A 24975-nucleotide genomic window follows, 5' to 3' on the forward strand; every position below is an offset into this window, starting at 1 on the left:
CTCTCTTACCTCTGGGCTTATTCTGATCCTAGCTCCTCTTTTTTTCTATTTTCACTCACCCCTACCTCCTAGCAGTTCACTTTGGTGAGTCAACATCTCCTCTAGAATTCAGTCTAGGAGTGTCTTCTCTAAGAATTTTCTGACTCTTGCCCACACCTGGATAAACACCTCTCCCTGTCTTTCTTGCAGGAACCATTACGTTGGCTGTTTTATAACTTCATGTAATTGACAAGGACAAGAATTGCAGCAGAGTTCACCCTGGTATCCACTAAGCTTAGCTTGGAGCCTGATACAGAGCATGTGTTGAATTAAGGGAGGAGTGAATAAATGAATGTAGGATACTTTTATCATCTCAAAAATGGCAGGAACTAACACCCTTCCCACAATCGCTGACTGGACCTTCTCAGGCTCCATGGTTAGAGGACAGGAAGATGGAGTTCAGGTGTCAAGGGTCAAAGATAGAGTCCAGAGACCGCTTTATGCACAGTGAGGACAAGGTGTGTCTGTCAGGGCCAGGAGAAATGTTCACAAGAAGGAGATGCTTTCAACTCAGACGCTCATAAGCTGAGCCCTGCCTCTGTCTACCAGCTGGGAGATCTTCAGATAATGAACCGTGAAAGCCTGCTATGCTGCGGCATTATGCAATAATTTTTCACTTGCCACCAGTCAGCTTCAGGGATCAAGGACAGCTGAACACATAACCCACTCATGCATGTTATTTTAAAGACATATTTTAAAGTTATCAATATGGTACATTGAGTTAATGAGGGATGTTCTTTTGGTGACAAATATTTACATTCCACATATGCCTCTTGATGTCAAGAGTGTAACGGTTTCATTTTCTTCGTTTTTCTCAGGAGGCTGGGATGCAGATGGAAAAGGCCCTTGTGTCTGGGACACATTCACCCATCAGGGAGGAGAGAGAGTTTTCAAGAACCAGACTGGTGATGTAGCTTGTGGCAGCTACACTCTGTGGGAGGAAGATTTGAAATGTATCAAACAGCTTGGATTGACTCATTACCGCTTCTCTCTTTCCTGGTCACGTCTGTTACCTGATGGGACGACAGGTTTCATCAACCAGAAAGGCAAGTGTTTCTTAAAAATAGAAGGTTGCAGCTTTAATTCAAGGTTATTGCTGCAGTCTGGCATAATTAATCCAGGATGCTATTCTGCAGTATAGCTTTGAGATTGCAAGTTTTTAGAGCGATTATGGGATAAATTTTTTGAAATGGGTTTCCATTAACTTTTCCAGTATTATTCTGGTTTCCCTCGACTGGAGATCTTTGTTGGGAGGGGTGGAAATAGATGGACATGAAGTGGGTTGGAATAAGTGTTTTATTTATGTAAAATGTTACTTGAGTATTGACCTGAAGGTGAATTTCCAAAGGTTGTGCATAATCTATTTTCAGTTGTGTTATGCTATGATAAGTCATGAAAAGCCCTGTAGAACTTGAGAAGATTCCGAGCATTTCAACTGGAGCTGAATTAGTGGAGTTAATTAGCTAGCACAGAGGTTGGCCCCAAAGGCCCTGGAATCTGTTCTCTTTGGATTAAGTGCCAGAGATTTCACTTACTATCTTTGTGAGCATCTCGTGGACCTCGCTTGGTGCCTCAGTTTCCCCATGAGGAGAAAGGGATACTGTAATAGCTCCTACTTCCAAGTGTTGTTGGAAGAGTAAATGAAACAGTCTTTTAAAGTGCTTTACACAGTAGCTGGTATAGCGTGAAAGCATTCAATAAGTGTTAGTTATTATTCTTCTTATGCCTTGTAATGAAAAAGACTGTTGCCCTATTTTGGAGAAGGTAATGGCACCCCACTCCAGTACTCTTGCCTGGAAAATCCCATGGACGGAGGAGTCTGATAGGCTTCAGTCCATGGGGTCGCGAAGAGTCAGACATGACTGAGCGACTTCTCTTTCACTTTTCACTTTCACGCATTGGAGAAGGAAATGGCAACCCACTCCAGTGTTCTTGCCTGGAGAATCCCAGGGATGGCAGAGCCTGGTAGGCTGCCGTCTATGGGGTTGCACAGAGTCGGACACGACTGAAGTGACTTAGCAGCATTGCCCTATTTGAAAGCCTATTATTTATGAAGCATTTTGCATATATTTTCTCTAAACCTCACAAATCAACGAGGAAGGTATAAGTATCACATTTTACAGAGGTGCATGTTCAAACCCAGATATTTTGTAAATTTGTATTTTTGGGTGGATCTGGAATTTAAGCCTAAGGTTTGGCTAACTCCTTCCACACAATGTGAGTTGGCAAACTATGACCTGAGACCTAAACTTGCCCTGATCCCTATTTGTATAAATAAAGTTTTATCTGTAGTACAACGGTACCCCTTCATTATGTGTAGTTGGAGGTTGCTTTCCCACTACTATGGTAGCATTGAATAGTTGGGGCAAAGACTGTACAGCCTGCAAAGCCTGAAATGTTTACCTCATGGTCCTTTATAGAAAAAGTTTTGTAACCCCTGCATGACAATGTAATGACTTCTTCATAAAGAACCTTTATTGCTCCTTTGTTCTGGATAAGATTTCCCATGACTTTTAGGGCTGGGACAGGGTGAGGCAAGGGGGTGCTTAATGTGCAGGATTTGGGAGGCGTGTTCTCTCAGCATCTTACAACTGCGAGGTTGCCTCACCACACCTGCACTTCAAAAAGACAGCATTGAAACGGAGAGGTTCTCCTTGATTAAGTTATCTGCTTTCCTGTACAAAACAACAACAACAGATGTAGTGAGAACAACCTGTGATAACAGCTCCTCGGTGGACTTGTGCGCTTGCTTTCAGTGTAGAGGTGGGGGAAACCTCTGCACTGTGAAATGGAAGCACCATCTATGGATGCACCACACCATGGCTTCCCCCAGATAAGAAAAATACAAGTTTAGCAGGCCCATGACTTGATTCTAAAGACATTAGGCCCTGTTTTTAACTGCTCTTGGTTAAAGGTTTCCTTTCTTGGCATCAGCGGCCAGTTTTATTTTTTGACTTTGAACAGGAGGTAATTTGTGGCTCAGTTTAAAAATTAACTTATAATTTTCCACCGTCTTAATCCATCATCTGTACCCTCTCTTTTCTTTGGCACCCTCATAACCTTCAAGGATTAAAAGCTACGAGTAATCTCTGAGTTTTCTCTTTTCTTTTCTTCTTACATCTAACTAGTTGCCAAATCTGATCCATTCTTCTTATGCCTCTTTAACTTCTTCCCCCTGCCCGCTCCAGTCATCTTCTCTCTCCCTGCCCTGGTTTAGATGTTTTTCATCCTCATCAAGGGCTTTTTGATATGCCCTTGATGGATATACCTACTCTCACTCTCTTTCTTTGTCCTTTAATCCTTCGTGCAAAATGCCACCACAGCAATTTTCCGAAAGCTTGGCCCAAGACATGCTGGCTTGCATCATCTCCTGCTAAAACAAAGCAACATAAAATTTTTTTAGTCATCTAAACTCCTTCATATATCATTTCAGGTTTTACTTGACTTAGTCTTGACTCACCTCTGAGGCATTCCGGGCTGAAATCCCCCCATGCATGTGGTCTATGCAATTCCTCCACACAATGCCCTAAGCACATAACCCACTACTTATTAAACATGCTATGTAATTTTCCACTTTTGAAGAAAAACTTTTAAGTTTTTCCTCCTGCCTGGAATGGCTTTTTAAAAAAAGTTCCCAATTACACCTGTGAAATGTTTTGTATACTTTTCAGGTCTAGCACTGGTGGTTCAGATGATAAAGGATCTGCCTGCAGTGCGGGAGACCCGGGTTCGATCCCTGGATTGGGCAGATCCCTGGAGGAGAGCATGGCAACCCACTCCTATATTCTTGCCTGGAGAATCCCCATGGACAGAGGAGCCTGGTGGGCCACAGTCCATGGGGTTGCAAAGAGTCGGACACGACTAAAGGACTAAGGACAGCACACAGTGCAAGGTCTAGCACGAATGTGTTCTCTTCCCTAGAGTCCCCATTTCAGGACAAAAAATATTTTTTTTCTTTAAATTCTCATAGTGGTTTGAAAAACTCTTAAAATATTTCTTACATTCTACACTCCTGGCATTATTAAATCCCCTGCTTGATTGTGAACACTTTGTGTTTAATTCAACCCAGCAAACATACATCAAGTGTCTACTTTGTGTCAGGGACAGTGCTCCATACTCTTAACAGAAATATGAGAGAATCCCTGAAATTGTTTACAGGGTAATGGGCAGATAGGTCTGCCTTGTTTACTCCTGTGACCTAGTACAGTGCCCTGCAGGGAGGAATTCAGGAAACACTTAACTGAATTAGATCAATAACCATCATAAAGGTCACTCTAAGGGTAGTTAGTTAGTTGCACAGTCGTGTCTGACTCTTTGTGATCCCATGGACTGTAGCCCACCAGGCTCCTCTGTCTTTGGAATTCTACAGGCAAAAGTACTGGAGTGGGTTGCCATTGTAGTGGTTGACTTTTCTTGAGTATATAGTGTGTGCAGCTCCCTGTGCCAAGCACTGCACCTGCTTTTGCTGAGTCAATGCTCCTAACAGCCTTGTGAGTGAGGAGGGCTTTCCCTAAACAGAGGGAATCATGGTAATCTGAGGTGTAAGACTGGGCATAAATTTGCCAAGACAACAATTTTAGTTAGAGCTGAGTTCAACCTAGTTCTGTCTCATGTCAAAAACATAAGGTTCCAGAGACATTTACAACATGAAACCACTTGTACGCTTTGTGCTGGGCTTCCCTGGTGGCTGAGATGGTAAAGAATCTACCTGCAATGCAGGAGACCTGGGTTCAATCCCTGGGTTGGGAAGATCCCCTGGAGAAGGGCATGGCAACCCACTCTAGTATTCTTGCTTGGAGAATCCCATGGGCAGAGCAACGTGGAAGGCTACAGTCCATGGGGTCGCAAACAGTCGGATATGACTGAACGACTAACACACACACACACACACACACACATGCTTTGTGCTACAATTTCCCTGATAGTAACATGAGGTAGAGGCACTACATTACTAAAACTCATGCCACTGCTCTAGCCTATGATTCTAGGAGTTTGGAGTTTTTACTAAGTTTCCATTTGGGTGGTAAACAACAACAACAAAAAACCCACCACCTTAATGTAGATCCATAATTCTTTATCTGAAATTCTAAAATCCAAAAGGTTCTGAATATTGAATCGTTTTTTACTAAGTTTAATTCTAAAACAAAGTAGGCAGCAAAAGCTGACCTGAGTTGATGGCAAAGTTTTAACATTATCTCAGTTTATTTTGCTTAGAATATTTATCTGTTTTACTGCAGAAATATTAAGGGATACTGACCTATCCCTATTGGGGGTGTTAAACTTAATATACAATATTTACTGTGTTTCTTTTCTAAAAATCCTCAAATTCTGAAAACATGGCTGCCAAGATTTTCAGATAAAGGATTATGGACCTGTGGCAATACCTTAACATGTCTAGTTACTTAACACCAACTCCAGATACACAGAGGTTCATGGAGCTCACTGTAGATTAGATGTCCAAGAACAGAGCAGCAGAGAAGGTAGAGAGTGGTGGTGGAAGGGGGCTGGAGTCACTGGGGCCACCCAGACAATGTGAGGGATTCACTGGTGCAGTTCTCACTTGGGGATCACATTGTCTCAGCACTGAGCTTTTTATGTTTGGCACTAGCTTTTGTAAAGCCAAAGCTGATTAATATTACAGACTTTTCCATGAGCAAGAGGGCACTGGAGGTGCTTCCAGTAGGCAGAATTTCAATAAGTGGTTGCTCATTCTTGTGCAGTGATCTGTTGAAGCAGTTGGAACTATTTTAACTCAGAAAGGCCATCATTTGTTTTTTCTGTTTAAACATTTTCTCAAAGAGCATGTAAAGAATTAGAGAATCCTTGTCACTGTCTTTTCCAAGAAACTCGAGTTTTTGTATTTGACTTCCTATTTTAAAGCTTAATGAGAGGACATTTGGAAATGTGTAAATAAAATCCCGTGTTCCCAAATTGGAAGAATATTTTATAAAGTGGAATTATTACATGGCTTTTCTCTTTCAAATGTCAAGTTTTTGAGGCTTAACAAGAAGAGATTGAGCTGGCAACTGAAATCACATATTTCTGTATTTCTCAACTGTTCAAGTGCATTTTCATATCTGCCACAAATGTAAGTTTCAAGTGATTAGCTGAAGACCCAATTATTGGAAATAGAAAGGGAAAAGGAAAAGGAATGGTTATGTAGAATTTCTTTCACACTTTAAGATTTAAAATATTAGCACACTTAGAGGGATGGTAGTTAAGTAAACTAAAGGAGTATTTATTAATCTCCTACTCTATACTGGGCAGCGTGGTAGACTGAATGATGCCCCCTCAAAGATGTCCATGTCTTCATTCTTAGAAACTGAATATATTATCTTACATGATAAAAGGGACTTTATAGATGTGCTTAAGTTAAGGATCTTTAGATGGGGAGATTATCCTGGTTTATCTGGATAGGTGTCATCACACAGATCCTTAAAAAAGTAAGTAAGAGGATCATAGTCAGAGAGAGAAGGTATAAGAACTGAGGCAGAGGTCAGACAGGAAACAAGGAGTTTCAGTGCTGGCTCTGATGATGGAGGAAGAGGTCATGAGCCTCTAGAAGCTGGAAAAGGCAAGGAAATGGATTCTCTTTGCGAACTCCCAGAAGGAATGAAGCTCTGCTGACATCCTGATTTTAGCCCAGTTGAGAACCATATTGGACATCTGATGGCTAGAACTGTAAGATAATAACTCGGTGTTGGTTTAAGCCACCAAGTTTGTAGTAATTTGTTACAGCAGCAATAGGAAACTAACACAGAGACTATGCCAACAGAAATTGGTGGTTGGGTCTAAGGAGGAGTGAACCTAGAGAATTATATGTCTGACACAGGTAGGCACTAGGTCAAAGTTCATCCTTCATTAAGACATTTACAGTTTGACTAGAAGAATTTCAGGATAGTTATTTTATGAACTGAGACGTTATCTTCGAAAGTTTCAGCCGCATGCTCTTTTAAGGGAATTTTCCCATTTCTTTGTTCTATATAACCCTGTTCCGCTCTTGGCCACAGCTGACTGGATGGAGGAAAACTTATTTCCCTGTGACATATAAATTTTGTAACTTCATTAGAAAAGATAATCCTGTTCAACTGCCTCCCTGTCTCAGGGATGTTTGGAATTGAGGAGTTGAAGCCTGATTTGGTGGGTGGTTGGCCCTAAGGCTGTGAGGTAGTCTTGGCAGATAGGATGCCCATTTTGAGACCGTAACAAATTGGCTACACAAAGGAAACTGGTTTTTTGAGCAGGAGAGGAATGGAGTAGATGTGTTGAGGGAAGTTAAGGTGGGAGACATCAGTCTATTTTGAGAGGTTAAGATTTTCTCAGCTCCCAGCTTTAAGTTCCAGTTGTGATTATTTCCTGTCATTTGGTATCTGATATCTCTCTGTCATTTCAAATAATGGTCACTGCATTCCCTACCAGTCAGCCTCCTGCCTCTAATGCCACCTTTACATTTGAGTTAATCTGATTGGGCTTCTTTTCCCTATTTCCAAAAGACTTTGACTTAAACATGCTTCATATTTTCAAAGATCAAATAAGAAGGAATGGGTTTAATTAAAGCAAAGGTGATGGTAGTAACTGTGAAAGAAGGCTATGAAAGTTTTAATACTTACAATAACCCTGCCCTAAATATCAAGATGTAGAACAGGGTCCATTTGACTTCTTGGGGTTTCAGGTTGGTAACTGATGATCATTTAAAAATACATATTTATGTGGACTTCCCTGGCAGTCCAGTGGTTAAGACTTCTGCTTTCAACGCAGAGGGTTCAATCCCTGGTTTGGGAACTAAGAGCCTACATGCCATGCAACCAAGAAATAAAAAAAAAAAAACAAAAAAAACAAAAATACGTATTTATGGATAGAATGAGTTACCCTGAATTGTATGAGTTTGGTAAAGCTAGAGAACTCTCTATTTGTTCTCAATGCTTAAATACTCCTGCGGTGACGCTATTACTATTCCTCTTTTAGAGATGAGGAGATGTGGGTGTAGAGAGGCAGTCATGTAATTTGTCCATGATCCCTTGTCTTAATTGTTTGACTCTGGAGCTCTGGTCTTCAATGCTTCACTCCATTTCATCATGGAAAGGTTTCACTGGAGTACTGAATAAGCTGAATAATCCAGAAGTAAAGTTCTGGGATGATAAATATTAAGTATGCAATGCTTTGTTGCTCTGCCATGTTGATGAGTTAGAAAAAGTTTTACTTAAATTTTTTAAATCTTCAATTCAATTGCACATCATCATGTTGTTTGAGTTACATTGATTGCCATCATTAATGATTGCATCATATTAAATGATGCTTATAAATCATTGATTCCTCCAGAAATAAGAAAACCCATGATATTATGAGTCAGATCCAAAGTAGGTGATTATTAAGGCTAGGAAAACAGTATCACTCTGATTTTGGTTCAGAAACGTTAGTGTAAGAAGGGGAATGTCACAGTGGGAACAGCTCAGTCTTTATAGTGAGACAGACTGGCTTTAAATGTTGGCTTTGCTATCTGTAAACATTGTCACTTGAAATCTGGAACTCACTTTCTGAATCTCCATTTTTTCATATATTTATTGAAACTAAAAATGCCTACCTCTTGGACTTAGTGCAGGGATTAAACAAAATGTGTGACATCATGTATGTATAGTATGAATACAAAACACAAAAACTGATATTATTTTTATATTCAAAGCCAGTGGAAGGCATTGACTATGAAAACCTTAACACAGTCCAATATCAAGATGATTCCATCATACAGATCTTTGGATATTCCCTTTTACAAAGGAGGAAATATGGGCTTACAGAGGCCCAGAGATGGAATGGTGGAATGATCTTTTACAGAGAGAGGAAAGCTTTATAAACTTTGGTGAGTGTTAGTATTCCATGGCTGCTACAACAAATTATTACAAGCTTACTTGCTTAAAATCACACAAATTTACTACCTTAGAATTATGTGGGTTAGAAGTCTGACACAGGTCTCTCCAGAATAAATACCTCTGTGCTTACAGGCTGCATGTCTTTTACAAAGATCTAAGGGAGACTCGGTTTCTTAGTTCATTCAGGTTGTTAGCAGAATTCAGTTTCTTGTGGCTGTAGGACTGGAGTCTCCTTTTCTTTGATGACTGAGCTGAGGACCGTTTTCAGCCTCTATAGGCCACCTGCATTCCTCAGCTGCTGGCTCCCTTCCTCCATCTTCAAAACCAGCAATAGTTGGTTGAATCCCTCTCATGCAGCCACCTCTTGTGCCTCTTTTTTCTGTTGTTGTATCTTTTTGACCCACTCTTCTGCCATCCTCTTTCACTTCTAAGGACTCATGTGGCAGTGTGGGTCCACCTGAACAATCTAGAAACATCTTCCTAACTCAGGATCCTTAATCAGAATGATATCTGCAAAGTCCCTTTGAAGTAACATAAAAAGTAAAGTAACATATTCACATGATCTGTGGATTACAACTTGGACATCTTCTGGGTGGTGTAACTTATGTCCACCCAGTGAGTAATGGCATGCAAACGGGGCTTCCAAGTATGGAGTTGCTATGCATGACCCACATGATGTTCATGCTTGCAAAATAAGTGAGCTGTTATTAAAAATTACCCATTCTTACAGACAAACAGATAACCCAATGCCTTGCATAATTTGGCTTCTGCTTATGCTGCTTACCTCTCACTATTCTTATTCCCCTTCTGCTGAGCTATACATTCTCCTTATTGTGAGTTTTCAGTTACCAGAAAGAGCCATATTGTTCTAAGAGAATGAATTTACAAATGATGGCCATGCCATAAATGATGGTAAAACTCTGACCCTCATAAAAAGTTCAGGCAGCCAAACCACAATTTCTGTATCAGTTGACCCAGAAAAGTCAGAATATGGTCAAGAACTGCCCCTTCTTTGTTTTTGCTCCTCTGTCCTCTTTGAACTTAGGACCAATCAGAAAAAGGCAAATTTGCTTCCCAACCCAATTGCCCAAGATGCCCTGGTTCCAGTTAGCCCACCTCCAGCCTCCCTGTGCCAACAGCTTTCAGTCAAAAGGTACCTGGATCCTCCCCTCATTGTCTTTATTGTGAAACTTTCCTGCCTCCCTGATAGCCTTTGAGTATCTGCCAAATGCTAGTGATAATGGCTGGCTCCTTGTTGCAAACTTGGAATAAGCAGACTGTTCACATTTGGGAGGTCTTTGTTGATTTCCATTCTTCTTTTGGCCTTTTGCACATTTGTTTCCCTTTTTTCTCTTCCTGGATCTGTCCTCCTTGCCTTATGTGGGTCATTTGTATCCATCTTTTAAGGATCAGTTTAGATGTCGCTCATGACAACAATAACAATAATAATCATTATTAGAATCATAGTTAACTGTGCCAAGAACTGTTCCAAGCATGTTCAATTTATCAACTCATTAAACTCTCAGAACAATTACTGAAATAGGTTTCTATTATTGCTTACATTTTACAGACAAGAAAAGATAACTCAGAGAGATAAAGTAAGTCTCCTGAGGTCACTGAACTAGTAGGTGAAGGTTTTGGGATAGAACTTAGGTAGCCTGTCACCATAGTTCACTTTTGAAACCATGCTGCTACTCTGCTTTCAAAGTAGATTTTCATATGCCCTCAGTTTGGGATGGGCACTTACCTTTAATAATAATACTGTATGATAATTATTTATGAATTTATTTGTAGTCCCTACTAACTTTATGGGAAATAGATGGGGAAACAGTGGAAACAGTGTCAGACTTTATTTTTCTGGGCTCCAAAATCATTTCAGATGGTGACTGCAGCCATGAAATTAAAAGACGCTTACTCCTTGGAAGGAAAGTTATGACCAACCTAGATAGCATATTGAAAAGCAGAGACATTACTTTGCCAACAAAGGTTCGTCTAGTCAAGGCTATGGTTTTTCCTGTGGTCATGTATGGATGTGAGAGTTGGACTGTGAAGAAGGCTGAGTGCCGAAGAATTGATGCTTTTGAACTGTGGTGTTGAGAAGACTCTTGAGAGTCCCTTGGACTGCAAGGAGATCCAACCAGTCCATTCTGAAGGAGATCAGCCCTGGGATTTCTTTGGAGGGAATGATGCTGAAGCTGAAACTCCAGTACTTTGGCCACCTCATGCGAAGAGTTGACTCATTGGAAAAGAGTCTGATGCTGGGAGGGATTGGGGGCAGGAGGAGAAGGGGACGACAGAGGATGAGATGGCTGGATGGCATCACTGACTCGATGGACGTGAGTCTGGGTGAACTCCGGGAATTGGTGATGGACAGGGAGGCCTGGCATGCTGTGATTCATGGGGTCGCAAAGAGTAGGACATGACTGAGCGACTGAACTGAATTAATATTTAAGGGGCTTCCCCGATGGCTCAATGTGTAAAGAATCTGCCTGCAAAGCAGGAGGCACAGGAGATGCAGGTTTTATCCCTGGGTTGGGAAGATCCCTGGAGAAGCAAATGGCAACCCACTCCAGTATTCTTGCCTGGGAAATCCCATGCAGAGAGGAGCCTTGGCAGGCTACAGTCCAAAGAGTCATAAACGGTCGGGCACTACTGAGCAACTAAACATGCCTGGTTACTACTACAATTAAAGTTTTCTTAGTACAAGGAGAGTGTTTATAATGTTTGTAATCAAGCATATAGTAGTGTCTCTGTAAATGCGTATTTGAGGAATGGACAAATTAATGATTGAATAAATGAAATGTACACAAAAGTCTCAATTATTATTTAAAATTGGAAGATAATAACTTTAAGAAGAGGTAAAGGGACCCTGCTTCTATGCAAACTTTGAATGCAACACAAGTTCTGCTTATGAATTTACAATTATTATTCAGGAAATCATCTCTCAAAACAGGAATGCTTCTCTCCTCTTTGCTTAGTTTCTTTCCAAACTCTTATTTTTTTTTAATTAAATTTTTAAAATTGTTTTAAGTGTTTACTGGAGTGTAAGTGTAAAAGCATTAGTTGCTCAGTCATGTGTGACTCTTTGTGACCCCATGGACTGTAGCCCAACAGGCTCCTCTGTCCATTGGTATTCTCCAGGCAAGTATACGGGAGTAAGTAGCCTTTTCAGGGGATCTTCACAACCCAGTCATTGAACCTGGATCTCCTGCATTGCAGGCACAGCCATCAGGAAATAGTTGCTTTGCAATGTTTTCTTAGTTTCTACTGTACAGGAAAGTGAATCAGCTATACGTATACATATATCTCCTCTTTTTCCCTCCATACTCTTACACATATAATCATGTTCTGTGCTGTGCTTAGTCACTCAATCATGTCTGACTCTTTGTGACCCCATGGACTGTAGCCCACCAGTCTCCTCTGTTCATGGAATTCTCCAGGCAAGAATACTGGAGTGGGTTGCCATTCTCTTCTCCAGGGGATCTTCCCAACCCAAGGATCGAACCTGGGTGTCCTGCATTGCAGCCAGATTCCTTACCATGTGAGCCAACAGGGAAGCCCAGGTATTTCTATGGATTATGTCAGAACTTTAGAGCAAACTGTCCAATGGAAAGTTCTTTAATGTGTCAAACCCCTAGTTCTGTCTTTGTAACTCACACCCTGGGACTGACGCTGAGCCCTTGTCCATGTTCAATGAGTCTCTTTTCTTAGACTTGTAAGACTCACCTGTTTGGAGAAGCACCAAGGCAGTCATTGCATTCATCTTCTTTACTTTATGTTGAATATTGTTGAAATCTATTCATTCACTCAAGAGCTATTTATTGAGTCTCTACTAGGTTTCTGCTATTGTCCCAGGATTTGGGGGATCCAGAGGTAAATTAGACAAGGCTCATGACCTAACCGAAGCAGAAGATATTAAGAAGAGGTGGCAAGAATACACAGAAGAACTATACAAAAAAGATTTTAATGACCCAGATAATGATAGGTCATACGCTCACACGACGGTGTGATCACTAGAGCCAGACATCTTGGAGTGCAGTCAAGTGGGCCTTAGGAAGCATCACTACCAACAAAGCTAGTGGAAGTGATGGAATTCCAGCTGAGCTATTTCAAATCCTAAAAGATGATGCTGTGAAAGTGCTGCACTCAATAGGCCAGCAAATTTGGAAAACACAGCAGTGGCCACAGGACTGGAAAAGGTCAGTTTTCATTCCAGCCCCAAAGAAAGGCAGTGCCAAAGAATGTTCAAACTATCACACAATTGCACTCATTTCACATGGTAGCAAAGTAATGATCAAAATTTTCCAAGCCAAGCTTCAATAGTACGTGAACTGAGAACTTCCAGATGTTCAAGCTGGATTGAGAAAAGGCAGAGAAACCAGAGATCAAATTGCCAACATCTGCTGGATCACTGAAAAAGCAAGAGAGTTCCAGAAAAACGTCTACTTTTGCTTTATTGACTATGCTAAAGCCTTTGACTATGTGGATCACAACAAACTGTGGAAAATTCTTCAAGTGATGGGAATGCCAGACCACCTTATCTGTTTCCTGAGAAACCTGTATGCAGATCAAGAAACAACAGTTAGAACAGGACATGAAACAATGGACTGGTTCAAAATTGGGAAAGGAGTACGTCAAGGCTTTTTATTGTAACCCTGGTTATTTAACTTTAATGCAGAGTACATCATGTGAAATGCTGGGCTAGGTGAGGCACAAACTGGAATCAAGATTGCTGGGAGAAGTATCAATAACCTTAGATATGCAGATGACACCGCTCTTATGGCAGAAAGCTAAGAGGAACTAAAGAGCCTCTTGATGAAGGTGAAAGAGAAGAGGAGAAAGCTAGCTTAAAACTCAACATTCAAAAAATGAAGTTCACAGCATCTGGTCCTATCTCTTCATGGCAAATAGATGGGGAAACAATGGAAACAGTGACAGACTTTATTTTTTGGGGCTCCAAAATAACTGCAGATGGTGACCGCAGTCATTAAATTAAAAGACGCTTCTTGGAAGAAAAGCTATGACCAACCTAGACAGTGTATTAAAAAGCAGAGACATCACTTTGCGACTAAGGCTTATCTAGTCAAAGCTATGGCTTTTCTAGTAGTCATGTATGGATGTGAGAGTTGGACCATAAAGAAGGTTGAGCACCACTGAAGAATTGATGTTTCCAAACAGTGGTGTTGGAGAAGACTCTTGAGAGTCCCTTGTACTGCAAGGGGATCAAACCAGTCAATCCTAAAGGAAATCAATCCTGAATATTCATTTTAAAGAGTGAGGCTGAAGCTGAAGCCCTAATACTTTGGCTACCTGATGCAAAGAGTTGACTCACTGGAATAGACTCTGATGTTGGGAAAGATTAAAGGCAGAAGGAGAAGGGTATGACAGAGGATGAGATGGTTGGATGGCATCACCGACTTGATGGACAAGAGTTTGAGCAAGCTTCAAGAGATGGTGAAGGACATGGAAGCCTGGTGTGCTGCAGTCCATGTGGCGGCAAAAAGTTGGACATGACTGAGCGACTGAACAACAACAATAACAATTCTAGTGGAATTGAGCGAAAAGTCAAACATGCAAACAAGCAAAGAATAATTTCTTTTAAAAATATGAATATGTAACTTTAAAATTTTAATTGAAGTATAGTTGATTTACAATGCAATGTTAGTTTCAGATGTATGGCAAAGTGATTCAGTTACATATACATATATGTGTTATATATGTATATAAGAATATATATATGTGTTTTATATATATATATAAAAATATATATAGATTCTTTTTCAGATTCTTTTTCCTCAGAGACCATTTTTCCCTGGACTCTACAGTAGGTCCTTTTTGGTTATTTATTTTATATAGAGTAGTATGTATATGTTCAGAGAAGGCAATGGCAACTCCAGTATTCTTGCCTGGAGAATCCCAGGGATGGAGGAGCCTGGTGGGCTGCCATCTATGGGGTCACACAGAGTCAGACATGACTGATACGACTTAGCAGCAGCAGCAGCAGTATGTATATGTTAATCCCAAACTCCAAATTTATCCCCCCACCCAATAAATAAAATAATTTCAGTAAGTGTCCCATTGGCACAAAGTTATGTGATAGCAACCTATCCAAATGAATCCCTTTCAGAATGTAACAGCTTCCATAATTGTGTCACCCCATCACATTCTTTTGTCTCTGATCAGCCAGTCTTCCTTGGACTTCATGTTTTCTTCCAACCTTTAATTGATTATAGGTAGGAAGTTATGAACCTTATTTTGGATTAAAATTTTTTAGGAAATTGTTATTCCTGATCCTCTCCCAATCCTTATTTATTGTCAGCATAATGAAGATGACTTTTCTTCTCATACTTTCTTTTATTTTTCTTCTAGGAATCGACTATTATAACAAGATCATTGACGATTTGTTAGCAAATGGGGTCAGACCCATCGTGACCCTCTACCACTTTGACTTGCCTCAGGCCTTGGAAGACCAAGGAGGTTGGCTCTCAGAGGCAATCATCGAATCCTTCGACAAATATGCCCGGTTTTGCTTCAGTACGTTTGGGGATCGAGTCAAGCAGTGGATCACCGTAAATGAGCCTAATATTTTTGCTGTGACAGCATATGAGTTTGGTGTATTTCCTCCTGGTGTGCCTCATGTTGGAACTAAGGCTTATCAGGCAGCTCATAATTTGATTAAAGCTCATGCCAGATCCTGGCACAGCTATGATTCCTTATTCCGAAAAGAGCAGAAGGGCATGGTATCTCTATCAATTTTTGCTGGCTGGGCAGAACCAGCAGACCCCTACTCAGCATCTGACCAGGAAGCAGTTAAAAGAGCCATGGCATTCCAATTGGACTTCTTTGCTAAACCCATATTTATTGATGGCGATTATCCTGAAGTTGTCAAGTCTCAGGTTGCCCTCATGAGTAAAAAGCAGGGCTACTCATCATCACGGCTTCCAGAATTTACAGAAGAAGAGAAGAGGATGATCAAAGGCACTGCTGATTTCTTTGCTGTGCAGTATTACACAACTCGCTTAGTCAAGAACCAGGAGAACAGGAAAGGAGAACTGGGTTTACTCCAGGATGTGGAGGTTGAAGTTTTTCCAGACCCATCTTGGATAAGTTTGAATTGGGTCTGTGTGGTGCCGTGGGGAATACGTAAGCTACTGAAATACATTAAGGTAAATGCACTATTTGTTTGCATCCCTGTGTACCCAAACGTGGGAAGATGGGAAGATGGGCCTATATCTATGTATATAAAGACCTGAACAATGAATGCTTTAAGCAATAGCATATACATTTGTTGGCCTGGGAAGAGGTGATTAGGATTCAAGTCAATGAAGGATAATTAGCTGATAGTAGTGTTAGTTGCTCAGTTGCCAACTCTGTGACCCCATGGACTGTATGTAGCCTGCCGGGCTTCTCTGTCCATAGAATTCTCCAGGCAAGAATACTGGAGTGGGGTTGCCATTCCCTTCTCCAGGGATTCTTCCTGACCCAGGGATCAAATCTGGGTCTCCTGCATTACAGGCAGATTCTTTACGGTCTGAGCCACCAGGGATAAAGGGCTTCAAAGCCATGATTAGACTTAGGATTTGCTGTTAAATTCAGTTGTAGCTACAGTAGTACCTTGGACATATTTTTCAGGCTGGGGTCACAATTGAGTTACTAAAAGGCAAAATAGGGATTTGAAATAGCTGAATCCTTTCTGGATCTCTGTTACACTGAATGGCATCTAGGTAGCTGAAATGAAAATTTTAAATTATCAGTTTTTTAGGATTCCCACTGTCGGGTGGAGAGGGATAGAAGGCAATGGCACCCCACTCCAGTACTCTTGCCTGGAAAATCCCATGGATGGAGGAGCCTGGTGGGCTGCAGTCCATGGGGTCACTAGGAGTCAGACATGACTGAGCGACTTCACTTTCACTTTTCACTTTCATGCATTGGAGAAGGAAATGGCAACCCACTCCAGTGTTCTTGCCTGGAGAATCCCAGGGACAGGGGAGCCTGATGGGCTGCTGTCTATGGGGTCGCACAGAGTTGGACACTACTGAAGCAACTTAGCAGCAGCAGCAGCTGCAGCTATTGGGGGGATAGAGAACATAGCTACTGGGGAGAGGGGGACCAAGGGGTTAAGGAGCAATGACAATCAGCAGATGTTGATGGAAGAAAGATATTTCTGTCTTCTCATTATAACAAGAGTCATTTGACTGTCTTCATGGATATTTGCACAGTTTTTCTTCTCCATTGTTAGTTATAAAAGGTCAGTGCGCGGAAAATTAAGTTAATAGGGTCAGTGCAATTTGATGAAAACTAGTTTTGGGGTTGTAGCTTAGAGAAGATAGAGGGTATCTGATTTTATGAGTCTTTTTTTTTTTTTTTTACATCTGTTTGGAATAAAACTTCTGCTTTCTCATTCCAGGATACGTATAATAACCCTGTAATTTACATCACTGAGAATGGGTTTCCCCAGGGTGACCCCATATCTTTTGATGACACTCAGCGCTGGGAGTATTTCAGACAGACATTTCAGGAACTGTTCAAAGGTACCATTTGAAATGATGAAAGATCAATTGTGCAAACTTGATATGATTTTCCCATGTGCCTATTTGCATTCAGCAAAGACCAATGATTTTGAAAGCTGAAATTCATGTAAATCAGTGTAAAGCTATGTAATTAACAGAGGGGGGAGAAAAAAGTATTTAGGAAAGAGGAAGGTGAGAATTTTGGCCTAGCTTCAACCCGCTGAAATTTAATCAAGTAAAAAGCGACAGTCTTCAGCATTTTGTGACTCCTGGGTGAAGGTGACATGAATACAAGGAGTGGTGGCTGTTGGGAGAGAGCATTAGTTATTACACGTAGATCCGCACTGACCAGCTAGAGCATGCTTATTTGCATATTTTAATACCCTAACTATCAAGAAACGAATTGGCAGAATTCTTAAAGGACCAAAATCAAGCATTTGTGTAATAAACTTTCGAGTGGTGTGTGTCTTCAATCAATGCATGTTTCATTTAAAGTGTAACCAAACAGCAGACATTCTTTTTGCCGTATAGAATCTGTGAATTTTATTTCAAGACAATATTGTTATTCTGGCAACTCCTTTTACCCAAAGGAATTCTTTTCATATTTGAAAACAAATGTGAAGGAATAATCTTTAGCTGGTAACACATATTTCTGCCTCAGTTAATTTCTCCCTTTTAGCTACCACTTGGAACACTGTTGCTTCATAAATTTAATTTCTCCTCCCTCTAAAGAAATCATATCATAGCAACAAAATTCAATGAAAATGAGACTTTCAATTTCCTGTTTTTTAAAACCATGATAGGCAGTTATTTCTCCTCATTCTGTTTGAGAGGTCCTGGAATTATTCTTTCCAAACTAAATCAGTAATATACTGGAATCAGTGAGAAGGAATTCTGGAAAGTGACACAAAGTGGTTTCTTTCCAAAACCTCAAATATATTGACTCAATTCCTCACCCAGCCCTGGGGTTTATTGACAGAGGGCAATTGGATTTCTTCAATTTTACACAAGCAAAATCATTCTTTTGTGTTACACACAAAAAAGATTCATCCTCTGTGTGGGAATTCACTGTCTGATAAGAAAAGGAAATCTCTAGTTTTCTGAGATTCTTCCCCATTTCTCCCTGTAAATGACCCTGCTACTGCTATTTAATCATTAAGTCATGTACGACTCTGCGACCCCATGGACTATAGCGCGCCAAACTCTTCTGTTCATGGAGTTTCCCAGGCAAGAATACTGGAGTGACCCTGCTCATAGTTAATACACCAACGTTCCCAACTTCACCTCAAGAGACAAGTAGGCTAGTTATCATCATCAGATTTATGGATGCCCTAGGGACCCCAAAGGACTTGTTCAAAACTGTTCTGTGTATTTTAGGGAAAAAAGAGAAAAAGTAGACATTGTCTTTCTTCATTCCCATCTTGGTGCTCTGTTTAGTGCTAATGTATAAGGACATTTCTTTGTTCTCTGAAGTCATTTTTAGTACTTTGTACAGTGCCTGAGATCTTTAACACTAAAATTCACCAGTGGACCCTCAAACTAAGGTAAGATAGAAAAGTAACTGAAGGCAAGAGAAGAAAATGTGAGAAGATTTGGGTTGGTGAGGGATAGGAGAGAAGATAAGGTTAGGAACAAAATCCTGCTTTTGAAATTATTGAATTCCTATTGTACTGTTGAATTAATGTAAAAAGTATGAACTTACACCATTAATTATTCACAGCATCTACATTCTCTTCTGATTCTTAATATTATGACTTCTATTCTTTGTAATTAACAAATAATATTGTATTTTTTGAAAATATAGTTTTTCAAAATGTGTAGAAATCTACACATTGACCAGAAACACTATATTAAGTGTATCTATTCTGGACTGGATATAGTGATAGCTATTTTTCATATGTTGTTGTAGTGAACACCAGTTCTCTCTTCTGCAGTGAAACTCTTTTCTAATAACTAGTCCCTTTTCTTTCTAGGAAGTACCCACCTTGCCCCTATTCTTAGACTTATCATAGAGATAGTTATGTAAGCAGAATAAACAACTGCTCTTTGTCAACAGATAATTGATTGATCTAGATGTAGGCACATGACGGTGAGGTGGATCAATCCCAATTCTTCCCTGGGATTTAGAATTTGGACCAATCAGTTTGCTTGTCTCATAGCATGGATTGGCAAGGTGATGTAACTTTGTGGGCCATTGGTGGCTATGCTTTTCCATGTAAAGCTTAGGGGTAGTGAGAAGATGGGTGGGGAACAGCTACCAGTGCCCCCAGGGAAATGGAGACAAGAAACCAGGGAGAGATCAGGGGGACAGTTGTGCTTCTAATTCCAGTTTGTCTCAGACTCAGCTGCAAATATGTTTTTGAGAGACATTACTTTTACTTATAATTAAGTGCTCTTTCTGGTTCACCTGATTCTGATTGGATTTCTATCACTTGGAACAAAAAGAGTCTTAATTGATGCCATCACATTATTTTATTTTCAAGACAGTGAGATGAGGTCATTGCTGCTATCTTACAGATGAGAAAACTGAGTTTCAAAGAGGCTAAGTCATTTGCTCGAGATCACAAAGTTACTAAGTAATATTTGCTGGAACAAGGCAGAACGTGTACAGTATTATTATTACTACCACTATTTTGGTGTTTGATAGGATCCCTGAGTCCAGGGCTTTCTGACTCAGAGCACTTGCTTGTCCCACCACACTTCTAGAAACTTTGCCTCACGTTTGGGTGCCCTGGGCTTGCTGCCTCTGCAGGAGCCAGCAGGTCCTATGACCTTGGACAAAGCTCAGATGCCCCATATCCTGCGTCTCAGCAGAGGAAGGGAGCTGAGGTAACTGATCAATTTGCTGAGACTCCTCCAAGGTAATGCCGATGATCTTGACTGGCGAGCACTTGACTGGAAAGAACCACCCTGTGAGCGATTAAAAGCAATAACAAGCGCAGGAAGGTATTTGTGGGAAGCACGGCAGGAGAGAGGCCACCAGAACCCAGGGAGTCAGATGGATGATGGCTTTGTGATTCTCAGGAACAAAGCCTTCCCTCCCACATCGTGCATATGGACAGGCACATAATGACACTATGGTTGGATCAATGGCGTCTGCCTGAAGGCCTTACTAATCTCATCAGGTAAAATCCCACAGCAATTAATTGAGCTGTAAAAAGAAAGCTAATGTTTCTATTTCCTTATGAGAAGAGGAGAAAAAAAAAAAAAAAGAGGAAAATGTCATTTCAGGAAAAAAAAGGGAGAAATCAGTGAATGCCTTTTTAATCACTGCATTATTTAAATGCCTTTAAACAGGTTTTGTTTTAATTAATGTAGATATGGATAAGGGAAAAGCAACACAGTGGAGATACAAAAACTTGAAATGATATATAACTGGGCTTGTATTCCAGGTCCAGTTATTCAGCAAGGGGCACATGACCCAACCTCCCAAACTCTCAAGTCTGTTCATTTATAAAAACGGGGTAATACTTTCCCTGGCAGAGTTGTAAAAATTTCATTTAATAAGCTATTGTGCTAAACACCCTAAGCAATTGCCTGGCACATAGTAAGCCCTCAACCAATGGTAATAACTGTTATCATTGCCAAATGTGCACCTTTAAGTATATATCTATCACCCCAGGTTATTTTCCTTATTATTTAAAAAATAGAATCTCGGGACATTAAAAAAAATTCCTATCCGCCTTCATGTCTCTAAGTTATGACAGAACGTCCCCTGCCATGTCTGCAATTTTTCCATCATTTTTTCTGGGAAACTTCCTAATGAATGCTGGTAGCATTGGCCCTCTGGCTATTTACGATTGAATCCTATGGAGGACCTAGCAGCCAGGACCTCCCTCCATTCATTACTTCCTTTGGAGAGGTTGCCATATTAAGTGAAATATCAAATAATTGGCAGCAGAAACAACTATCAAACAACTGGGTAGCTGGAATTGTTCTGTCACAGGGATTTTTGTAAAAACTCAAGAAGCAGTGATTTTCAAAGCATTAGGCTTTTCTCACATGATTTGAATCTTTATTATATTCATAAAATTTACACCAATCTTGGCTGCTCTGGTGCCAGCAGGCAAGTGTAAGTCTGTATATTGTTATTGTTCAGTTAGTTGTGTCTGACCCTTTGTGACCCCATGGACTGTAGCACGCCAGTCTTCCGTGTCCTTCACTATCTCCCAGAGTTTGCTCAAACTCACGTCCATTGAGTCAGTGATGCCATCCAACCATCTCATCCTCTGTTGTACCCTTCTCCTCCTGCTTTCAATCTTTCCCAGCATCAGGGTCTTTTCCAATGAGTTGGCTCTTCGCATCAGGTGGCCAAAGTATTAGAGCTTCAGCTTCAGCACCAGTCCTTCCAATGAATATTCAGGGTTAATTTTCTTTAGGATTGACTAGTTTGATCTCTTTGCTCCTTGCTCTGGAGAGTCCGTCTCCAACGGACTCTCAAGAGTCTTCTCCAACACCATAGTTTGAGAGCATCAATTCTTTGGTGGCACTCAGCCTTCTTTATGGTCCAACTGTCACATTCATACATGACTACTGGAAAAATCATAGCTTTGACTATATGGACCTTTATTGGCAAAGTGATGTCTCTGCTTTTTAATACATTGTCTAGGTTTGTCATAGCTTTTCTTCTAAGGAGCAAGTGTCTTTTAATTTCTTATATATAAAGTCTATATATAGCACACATAAATGAAAGTGAAAGTCACTCAGTTCTGTTCAACTCTTTGCGACCCCATGGACTACACAGTCCATGGAATTCTCCAGGCCAGAATACTGGAGTGGGTAGCCTTTGCCTTCTCCAGGGGATTTTCCTAACCCAGGGATTGAACCCAGGTCTCCCGCCTTGCAGGAGGATTCTTTACCAACTGAGCCACAAGGGAAGCCCAAGAACACATAAAGGTATACCTTAATAATCTGGATGTTGAGGAGGTGAGAACGTGTGAGAAACCAGGCAAGTTATTCTCAATGGGTGATACGTGACCCATGATGTAAACTCTCCTAAAAGAGGATTTCAGTTGAGTTCAACCTGTTCCTCACACCTACCGAACCTGTGCCTCCCCGTGGCTTGGCTCTCAGTCTTTTCTCAGCTGAAATGTCATGGTCTTCACCTTACTCCTGGCCCAATCCTGTTGTTTGGAGAAGACCAGCTAGCTTGAAGTCAGGCAAGATACAGGTTTGAAACTTGGTTCTTCCACTTCATGTTCAGTGATTCTGGGGGGAATTCTTAAACAAACAACACTTCAGTCATTTAATCTTTAAATGGGGATAATAAAAATATCTGTCTTCTAAAGCATGGTGAAAAATGAACATGATAATGCTTATAAAGCCTAAATACAGAGTCTGGCATGTTATGAAAGATTCCATAAATAACAGTTAATTTTGGGAGGGGGATATCTCTGCACCCTTTGAGAATTGGAGCTGTGTCTTTTTATAATTATATCTTCAGCCCCGAGCACTGTTTCTGTCATGAAGTAGCTTTCTACACGTTTGTCGAATTTGGTTGTGTCTTTCAGAGAAGAGTGAGTCAATGGATAATGAGAAATAAATGATGAAATGAAATGATTGGGAACTGTATTTCCTTTTCTTAAAGAAATATACCCCACATGGGAAAAAAATGCAGCCTTCTGGAAAGTTTCTGAGCCAGCCTAACTTTCCAGTGAGATCCATGCCTGAGTTAGCACAGCGGTAGATGATTGCAGAGAAGGTTTGTTAATGACCAGCTTTAGGCTTTTAATGACAAAACCCCTCAGCAAGATGTCATCGAAGTTATTGAAGACTTCTCTGAAAGTGTTGAAGCTGATGCATTGTAACAAGAAGGTTATAAATCTTGCAGCTTGGGTATACCACCAAGATAGGATGCTGAGCTCAGAATCACCCTGCTGTTGTCTGTCAGCATTCTCCTCCCTCCCTTCCAATGGAGAGCTGGGAAGGGAGAAATACATCCATTTCCCAAAGTGGTGCAGACCTGGCAGCCACCTGCCTATGTCAATTTCAGATTGCAGAGGTCCATTTAACTGGACAAAATGTGTTAAGCACCTGTGTTTTTCTAAATGTGTGTTAAAAAATATCCTAAGAATTAAGGAAAGGGCTCAAAGTTTGACACATTGACCTTTTGGAAAAACGAACCAATTAAAAATCCATTGCAAGCTCAGAATAGAGACTCAATTACCTGAATATAGAGTCCCACTTCATGTTTATTGTTTTATTGCTTCTCAAGATAAACCTTTTGTCAACTCAGCCCCATGGAGCAGTTCATCTCATAGCTCATGGAGAACTCACAGCTTTGGGTACGTGGAGGCTGGGTTGTCAGATGCACTTGGTACTGTTGTTCCCGGCAGGACTGAATTGAGCCTGTGAAGAGGAGTCAAGGCCAGAATAGAAAAGGAAGAATGAGATTCAAAGGCTGTTCACAGAATTGTTTGAGCATACTAGTGTACAGACTTGTGGAATTTGAAAAGTCATGAAGAAAACAATTTCCAATTTATTTGTATCCCAACAACCTACAAGGCTACAGGGCTTCCCTGGTGACTCAGAGGTAAAGAATCTGCCTGAAATGCAGAAGATGCAGGGTTGCTACCTGGACTGGGAAGATCCCCTGGAGAAAGAAATGACAACCCACTCCAGTGTTCTTGCCTGGAAAATCCCATGGACAAAGGAGCCTGGAAGGCTGCAGTCCATGGGATCACAAGAGTTGGATATGACTTAAGGACTAAACCACCACCAACCTACATACTCAGACTACACATCAACCCAGACAACCAGAGATTATAGAGTAAACCTTGAAGAGAAACATGGCAGATGATTGTCCTCTGTTGCTTCTCCCCTTCTGTTCAGCAGCATGCTTGTCGTCCCTCTCCCATATGAAGGGTAGAAAGTCTGCAGAGTCTGAAGAGAGAAGACTAAGTCTTGTGTTCTAGGGTGTGCCTTTGGGGAAGTCCTCATTAGGACTCTCTGAATGTCAACTTCCTCATCTGTTAAATGAGACTGATACTGATTGCCATTCTGCCTAACTCATAGTCAGTTGTGAAAATAAATTTATGTATTCGTATTCCCAGAACACCTTAAAATGTTAGATATTAGTTTTATATTTGATACAGTTACTTTATACCTTTAAGGATATCAACCACTCTGGACAAAATACATAATCTGGACCTTCGTGCTCTACACTGCAAAGGGAAGGGTTTGGTGCTTATTATCCATATCCTGTCTCAGAATCTATGGTTTTTATTTTCTTGCATGTTTCTGAAGGGCTATGATAGTGGGATCAGTTCAGGGGTTTGAGAGAATGTGTTCTACGACCAAGTGACTGGTGCAGTGCTTGGCAGAGTTCAAAATCACTCACTCACACAGACACAGACACAGACACAGACACACACACACACACACACACACACACACACACTGCTGTTGTTGATCACACTGCCGTTGTTCATCAGACTTAACTCAAGTGAGGCCATACTGATATGATGAGGGACATACACGACCTAGCGGGCACACCCACTTTGAGACATAGAACCTGGTACATCTGCTTCCTGGGAGCAGGTTTCAAGGAGTTTCCCTGTGAG

At 40.8% G+C, this 24975-nt stretch overlaps 1 protein-coding gene across 1 annotated transcript in view; it reads left to right on the forward strand.

Moving 5' to 3' along the window:
* Positions 1-431: 431 nt before the first annotated feature.
* LOC102274865 (cytosolic beta-glucosidase) overlaps positions 432-24975 on the forward strand; it is an 84220-nt gene continuing 59676 nt past the window's right edge. The window contains exons 1-4 of the mRNA XM_070371887.1: positions 432-486; positions 858-1085; positions 15273-16069; positions 17311-17434. Of these exons, the coding sequence (XP_070227988.1) occupies positions 432-486; positions 858-1085; positions 15273-16069; positions 17311-17434 (1204 nt within the window). The remainder of the gene's footprint in view (positions 487-857; positions 1086-15272; positions 16070-17310; positions 17435-24975) is intronic.

This window comes from Bos mutus, chromosome 6, assembly GCF_027580195.1.
Source record: "Bos mutus isolate GX-2022 chromosome 6, NWIPB_WYAK_1.1, whole genome shotgun sequence".
Lineage (NCBI taxonomy): Eukaryota > Metazoa > Chordata > Mammalia > Artiodactyla > Bovidae > Bos > Bos mutus.